This window comes from Mus caroli, chromosome 9 (assembly GCF_900094665.2).
Source record: "Mus caroli chromosome 9, CAROLI_EIJ_v1.1, whole genome shotgun sequence".
Lineage (NCBI taxonomy): Eukaryota > Metazoa > Chordata > Mammalia > Rodentia > Muridae > Mus > Mus caroli.
Genome location: NC_034578.1, coordinates 113,966,834 through 113,974,829, shown reverse-complemented (window position 1 = coordinate 113,974,829; position 7,996 = coordinate 113,966,834). Strand labels below are relative to the sequence as shown.

The 7,996-nt window shown below is 47.6% G+C and overlaps 1 protein-coding gene across 11 annotated transcripts in view; it reads right to left on the bottom strand.

Annotated features, from left to right (window-relative positions):
* Window positions 1-7,996, bottom strand: part of Golga4 (golgin A4) — an 80,168-nt gene that overhangs the window by 21,018 nt on the left and 51,154 nt on the right. For all 11 annotated transcript variants that reach the window (XM_029481999.1, XM_029482001.1, XM_029482002.1 and 8 more), the window contains 3 exons: window positions 2,558-6,576; window positions 1,925-2,046; window positions 1,478-1,608 (listed from right to left, as the gene is read on the bottom strand). In XM_029481999.1, the coding sequence (XP_029337859.1) occupies window positions 1,478-1,608; window positions 1,925-2,046; window positions 2,558-6,576 (4,272 nt within the window). The remainder of the gene's footprint in view (window positions 1-1,477; window positions 1,609-1,924; window positions 2,047-2,557; window positions 6,577-7,996) is intronic.

Below are 7,996 nucleotides of genomic sequence, written 5' to 3'. Positions count from 1 at the left end.
CTCCCTTAGCACTCATATACCCATATACATATACTCCCTTAGAACCCATATACCCATATACATATACTCCCTTAGCACTCATATACCCATATACAGAGGAGGAATTGCACAAAAGAGCTACTTCTCTCTCTGAAGCTGCCAGGCTTGAATTTTCTCACACCAAAAAATAGCTGTTACCTTCTTAAAGTTCCTTTCTTGGGTCTTATTTATGAAATGTGAAGGTAATGACGAATCTTTATTCTAGAACTCAATAGTGTTAGGCAAATCATTTAACTATACTAAGGCTGCCTTCCCTTCTGTATAAAAACAAAAGAAAACAAAAGCACAGTAACAAATACCAGAAGACAGAACTAAACTATGTTTATCAGGTGTACTAGATATACTAGATCATAAGACATTCCATAAGGAGTCAAAAAGCGACTGTATTTATTTATATTGAGACAAAGTCTTATGCCCAGGCTGGCCTTGAACTCCTGATGCTCCTAACCCAGCTCCTGAAGTGCCAGGATCATAGGCACCAACACCTCAATGGGATTGTTAAAAATGCATTTATTATCCATGTGTCTACATGAGACCAGATGTACCATGTGCATTGAAATGCCCATGAATTTATGTGTACCATGCATGTGCAGTGCCCATAGGGCACAGAAGAGAACACCGGGTGCTCTGGAACTGGAGTTACAGTTAGCTGTGAGCCACCACATAGGTGCTGGGAACTGAACCTGAATGCTCGCTCTGCAGGAGCAGTCAGAGCCCTTAACCACTGAGCCATTGCTCCAGCTCCCTGGCTGTATTTTTAAAATCTCAGCACAAATATACTCTGAAAGCATAAGAAAATGTGCAATTATTTTAATTTTCTTAATGAGATTTAAACCTTGCACACTGCATGAAGGTGGCATTCCATATCCTGAAATTTCACTCAATTTGATTACATTTAAAACAATGACTGTCACCATCTATCCCTCCTTCACACATGCAGTGCTGACGCAGTTCAAGTATGGCTCTTCTGGAACAACAAGTGTCTCCTGGCGTGTGACTCAGTAAGGTTGTCTTACATAATACGTCAACAGAGAATAAGTGACAGCGCTGTGTCTGAAAACATCCATGGGGTCCAAGTTCTGACCCTCGTTTGTGGTCTATTTTACTCTGCTACTGCAATGCCACTGTATTACATACTCTGAAACAGCATCTACTGAACACAAAACACTCAGCTGATAAATCTCCTTTCCCTATACAGTGCACCCTGGACCATCAAATTCTGCAGTGAGTGGAGAGGAAGGAGGTTGGCTACTGTCCTGGGAAGACTATGGCTAGGCTGAGCCGCCTCAGACACAGGCTGCACTCTTTCCCAGACTTAACCCGAGCACAAAGCCTCACTTTAGCTTCTCTCACAGACATCTCTGCATGTGAGAAGCCAGAACACTCAGCGCTACCGTACAACACTGCGACCCTCCAAAGGAGAAGGAAAGCAAGGTACATCAAGTATCTCCTCGTATCTCCTGGCTGTCCTTCTCAGATCATCCTCTCTCTCCGCGATCTTTCTATGCAACTGCCGTGTCTCTTCTTGGTGGCTTTCCAGAAGTTCGGCTTCCACCTCTTGGGCCTTATCTAATAAAGGACAAGGGACATAAATGAGAAATCATGTTTGTGACTATATGCCAACGGCAATAGGAACTTCTCATTTCAAATTACTGCTGATGAAATGCAGCAGAGCAGGCGTGGGGAGGCGCTGCTTCTCGCCAAAGGCCAGTGAGTGATGGCGAGGCAGGTTAGGGACGTTCAGGAGGACAAGTGCACTTTCTGGACAAGGACCGGTTCCCTGAGTTTAATGACCTACAGCACCTACCACAATGGAAAGGAGACTAAGCCTCAGATGTGGGCTCCCTGTGGGTGGTGTCCCTGCCGAGCTCAAAGCTGTGCTTACCAATGGTCTCCTGGACAGTTCTTTCCAGCTCCTGCTCCCGCTGTGCCAGCTGTGTGTTAAACTCCCGCATCAGCTGCTTCAGTGTGGACGTGTGCTTCAACTCAAGATCCTCTTGCTCCTGTCTGAGAACAAGAGTGGACAGCGGTGACTGCTGCCTCCACAGAGCAGGTTGCAAACAGGGACCAGGCTTCAGAAGAATGGGACTTCACTGCTGGGGAAACCATTCTGAATGTGTGTGTGTGTGTGTGTGTGTGTGTGTGGAGAGAACAGCGCATACAGAGTGAGACTGGTGAACTATGACTACCCTCAGCACTAACCTGGGCTCTGGAGAACTGTTCCTTCCTACTCTAAACTTCTCCCCTAGACCCTCATGCTACAGTCACACGGCTACGACTAAGAGAACAGCAATGAGATCGTTACTGCAGACACGCAGCCAGCAGCTGTGATCTTACCTGCAAGAGGAGCCATGTCCCCTGAACGAACATGGAATGACACCGTATCCAGGCCAAAATGACCATTTCTCCTCAGTACTTAACTTACGAGGCTTATGGAACACTTGGGGCAGGTCAAAGTGTCTATGTGATACACGCACGCACGCACGCACGCACGCACGCACACGGGCACAGCACTTACTTGAGCTTTTCCTCGGCCTCCTGCTCACACTCCCTCTTCAGGATGTCCAGCTCCTGCTGGTGCTCCCTCCGCAGAGCTCGCAGGTCCTTCTGCAGCCTCGCCACCTCCTTGCTCAGCTTCTGCTTTTCCCGCTCTGCCCCTGTTAACTTGGACTCCAGGTCACTGTGCGGGCCATCCATGGTAGTCCCCAAGTTTGACTGGATCACATGTGATTTGGAATTTTCCTCAGGCCTGTCTTCCAACATTTCTACAGATTTATTTTCCCCATCCATTTCTTGCTGTAAAGATTGCAATTTTTCATATTTTAAGGTCAAGTTTTCCACTTCAAGTCTATGGGCGCCCCTCTCTCTTACTAAGTCCGACTCCAGTTCTTTCACCCTTTGCCCCAGGGCCTGGCAGGTGAGCTCCTTTTCCTGGAGGGTTTTCTGGACACTGTCAACCACGCTTGCCCAATTCTGCTTCACCCCTGTGTTGTTACCAGTTTCTTCTCCCATGGGCTGGGACACAATTAAGGAACACTTCATCTTTTCTTCGAGTTCTTCTGGAAGACATCCTATCAAAACGTGATCTTCAAGCTGCCTGGCTCTGGTACAGTCTAACTTTCCAGAGAGCTCCCTGTGCTGAGCCTCAGGCTGCGATGGCCTCGCCTCGCCTTCGCCCTGCTCCAGCCTACACAGCATCTTCTCTTTTTCACTTAAACGTCTTTGCAGCATGCAGAGTCTTTCTTTACACGCCTTCTGTGTGCAGTCCTGGGAATCTGGAGCCTCTTGCTCAGGAGACACTGCCACACTTTGCATAGATCTGGACACTGCTGGCACTTCTGGGTGTGGAGAACTCTCCAGGTTTTTAAGTTTGTCTTCTAGGCTGTGAACTTGCTTTTCTCTTTCTTGTAATTGTGCACTCAGCTCACTCAGTCGGCTCTCTGTGTCCTTCGCATACTGCTGTGTTTTCTCTTCCATCTGAGACAAGAGCTGCTTCCTGATGGCAGCGATCTTCTGCTCGGCCTTCCTCTTCAGCTCCACTTTTGCAGCACTTTCTAACTCAAGTTTGTCTTCTAAAGCTTTCAACTCCCCATCTCTGCTTTTCACAATTGAATTTACATGTTCTAGTTCCTTCTTCACAGCTCCAAGTTCAGCTTCCAGCGAGGACACATGCTCTCGTAGTCTCAGGATCGTCTCTTCAGCCTCCCGAACCTTGTTGTCTTTCTCTTCTCCCAACTCTTCCAAGTGCTGAAGTCTCTGAACCAGCCCACTGTGCTCAGTGTCCCTCTGCTGGGTGTAATTCTTAAGTGTTTCATTTAGGGACTCAACTTCTTTTTTCCTCTGAGTAATGCAGTCTTCTAATTCAACGACCCTTGCTGTCTGAGTCTTTAACGCAGTCTCTAAGTCACACTCCTTTTTCTCCATTTTGCTCTTCCTGTCTTCCATCTCACCTTTTAAACATTCAAACTTTTTATTCTGCCGATCAAGTTCTTCCTTCAGTAAACATATCTGCTCCTCCTTCTCACGAGCGTCCGTGGCTTTTCCGTCTAGCTGTGCCTGCAAGTCTTTAATAGTGCTTTGGTGCTGGGCAAGTCTGGACTGTGCTTTTTTCTTCCACTCTGAGAACTTGTTGGACCAATGATCCACCTGCTCAAGGGCAGACATTTTCTCTTTACTCAGAGCATCGACTTTCAGAGACAGCTCCTGAAGCTGAGCTTGCAGCTGCAGCTCTTGTTCCTCATGCTGCTTGCTCAGGGCAGAGATGGCTTCGGCCTTGTCACTCAGGCTGATGCTGTTCTGCAGCTGAGCACGGAGATCACTTAACTGCTTGCTAAGACTGGCGATCTCAGACTTCTTCTCCGACAGTTCTTCTCTCAGTAGTGTGACGGCATTGATGTTTTCCGCTAACTCCTTCTTCAGCTGTGTGATGCAGGACTCCTTCTCAGAGGCCGCCTGCTGCTGCTGACCGCCTTCTTTCTGTAAGGCTTCTTTTTCTGTGAGAAGACCTTCAATGTCAGCCTTCATGGTCTTAATCTGCTTCTCTCTCTCTTCCAGCTGACTGGTAACCTGCTGAAAAGAGCTCTTTAGTGTGCGCTGCTCCTCTGTCAGCTGGGTAAGTTGTGCTTCTAACTCAGAAACCTGGCCCATTCTCCTGAGCAGCGCCTCCCCAACTGTGGCTGTGTGGCGCTGGCATTGGGACAGCCTAGCGAGAATAGCGTCGGCTTTGTCACGGCTGGTGCACACTAGTTCGTTCGTCTTGGCTTCTAACAGAGCTTTAGTTCTCTCACAGCGACTGTCTAGCTGAGATGCTAGCTCCTCAAGCAAGTTTTTGAGGTTCAAGCTCTTGTCCTCCAGGCTCTTCTTGCTGATCTCATGCAGAGACTTACAGCTCTGGAGCTCCTTCTCCGCAGCCTGCACCTGGCCCGTCAGCTCGGAGACCCTCAGCTGATTCTTGTCTGCCAGCAGTTTCAGCTCAGCCAGCTCTTCTTGAAGGGAAAGCTTTTCACTCAGAGAACAACCCAAATCAGCTTCCAGCTTTTCCACTTGTGACTGCAGCTGAGATTCACGCTCTGAAAGGGCAACGGTGACAGCAGACTTCTGCTCCAGTTGTCCCTGCAGGCCGGCTAGTGCCACGTCCTGCCCGCTGACCGCCTCTTTCAGTCGCGCCACCTCCTTAGTCAGCTCCTCTTTTTCAGACTGGACTACGCGGACCTTCCGCCTCAGCTCTCCCAGCCCCTGCTCCTTCTCCTCCATCTGCTCTGCATGCTTGTCCCGGAGCTCTGCAGCTTGCTGACTCAGTTTCTTTTCCCAGGCCTCTATGACATCATCAAGTTTTCGCTGATGAGCCCCGGTCAGGCTTTCTATCTGCTGCCTCTGGTTCTCCTCCAGTCTCGACACCGTGTCGCTAATTCCAGCTGAGTTAGCCTGTGCCATTTCCAGGATCTGCGCATTGAACTGCTTCTCTTTCTGACTAAGCTCTAGGACAGTATTTTCAAGCTCTTTTTTAAGTTTGGCTTCCTGATCCAACAACTTTTTCTTTGTTTCTTGCATTTCTTTTACTTTCTGCTTAATTTTTTCCATTCTTTTTTCCTGACTTTTAAATTTGGTTTCATATTCCTCACGCAAAATACTAATGCTCTCTTCTTTAGAAGACAATTTCTGTTTGAGGATCTCGATTTCCTTGGCCTGCTCCTCTCGCATCTGTAAAATGACGTTTTCCTTTTCCATCAGGCTTTGCCGAGCCTGCTCCTTCTCCACGGTACTGTTCTTGAGCTGTGAGTCCTGGAGCTGGGCTAGCGACCTGACCTTCTCCTCCAGCTCACTCCTCTGTCTCTCCAGCTGCTGCACTTGAGCTCTCTGAGCGTCTAATTCCACACACACATGCTTTTTGTGTGTTTCCATCTCCACTACCTGCTTGGTAAGAAGGCTCTTCTCTGTTTCCAGGTCTAACACCTTTTGCTGCATTTGGGTCAGCTGCTCCTCATACGCGCCTGCCTGCTCGCGTGCGGTGCTCTGCTCAGAGTGCAGGAGATCCAGCTTGGCGAAGGCCTGCCGCTGCTCCTCCAGCTCGGCCTCTAAAGCCTGCTTCATTTTATCTGCATCACCCCTTAGGACAGAAAGCTCCTCTGCAAGCTGGTCCCGAGCTCTCAGTGCTTCTGACAGCTCAGAAGAGACAGCTTCCAGTTCCATTTGCTTCTTGTCAAGCTTCTCCAAGGTCTTTTCATTCATGTCTTGTATGTGGGCCTGGAAGAGACTCTCCTTCTCCTTCAGTAGGGCATCTTTCTCTTGCTGATACTTCTCTCTGAGCTCCTCCATAGCAGCCTGATGCTGCTGAGAGAGGCTTTGGAGTCTCTCAGTCCACAGGCTGTCCTGCTGCTGCTGGAGGCCCTCCACTTCTGTCCTGTGCTGCTCAGCCAGGGCTGTGAGTTCTTTATTGTGCTTATTCTTCTCAGCTTCCAGATGAACAGCCAGATGCTCTGACTGTGTTTTGCTTTCTTGTAAACTTTTTTCCAAAGAGGTTTCCAATTCAAGAATTCTCTGTTAATGAAAATTGAGTGTATTTTACTAACAGCATACTTGTTTACTAGTGATGATAAAAGATTGCAGGGCCTATCTAAAGGCTGTTCTTTGAATGCCTCACATACCAGACCAAACATAAGAAAAGGGCGACAATCTGCTGTGCTCAGTCACCAAAGCAATCATGAACACACACTCAGCTCTGCACTTCCTCTATTTACCATTCCATAATGATTTCAGCATCTCTATTCAAAAAAATTCTAATGGGATAGTCAAAAAGAAAATAAACCACAAAACAAATGGATCTCCACACTCTATGTTTTTAGGTTTATAATAGTATTTTATTACTTTTATAACAATTTTGAGGGGAAAAAAATCTCAGTTTTCTATCCCCAAAGGCAAATACTTAAAAGCTTTTAAAATTTTATTATTCATATGTGGTGGGGGGGGTGAGGAGGAGGAGGAAGAAGAGGAAAAGGAGGATGAGGAGAAAGAAGAGGAAAAGGAAGAAGAGGAGGAAGGAAGAAGAGGAAGAGGAGGAGGAAGAAGAAGAGGAAGAGGAGAAAGAAGAGGAGGAGGAAGAAGAAGAGGAAGAAGAAGAGGAGGAGGAGGAGGAGGAGAAAGAAGAGGAGGAGGAAGAAGAGAGGAAGAGGAGGAGGAGAAAGAGGAGGAGGAGGAGGAAGAAAAAGAGGAAGAGGAGGAGGGAGAGGAAGAGGAAGAAGAAGAGGAAGAAGAGGAGAAGGAAGAGGAGGAGGGTGCAGCTGAGGCTGCAGAGGGCAGGGAGGCAGGAAGCTGGCTCTCTTCCCACACTGTGGTTGGGGATCAGGTTCAGATGGCCAGGACTGTACAGCAAACACATTATCCTGAGCTGTATCACCAACCTACACAGTTTTGTTTTGTTTTTCCTTAAGGAATATTTTTGACCATATTTAACCAAAGGTTGCTGTTCTCTCACAGAATATTAATTCTTCACTTTGAACAGTGTCAGACTGGAACAGTCCTAAGACACTGACAGGTCCAGCCCCTTAGTGACTGGAGCAATGCACTGCAGAGACAGCAGTGCAGATTCAGCCGCGTCAATGCCATCTCATTGCACCATGTCAGTGTCTGAACTGTCCGTAAAGGAAGAGCAAAGATGAACTTACAACTATACGAAGTGTGACTGTTGGATGGTCTAATAAGACTGACAGATCTAAATACTGTCAGCATGTTCCTATGGCAGATTACACATCTCTAACACTGACAAGAAAAGGGCAGAAAACTACATACACTTACACTATAACAAATACTTCATTCCAGGACTAGAGAAATCTCTTCAGAGACACATGCATCCCTACATACATCCCCAGCTCTGGGGACAGTCTCACAGACACATACACCCTCAGCTCTGGGACAGTCTCACAGACACACACACCCTCAGCTCTGGGGACAGTCTCACAGA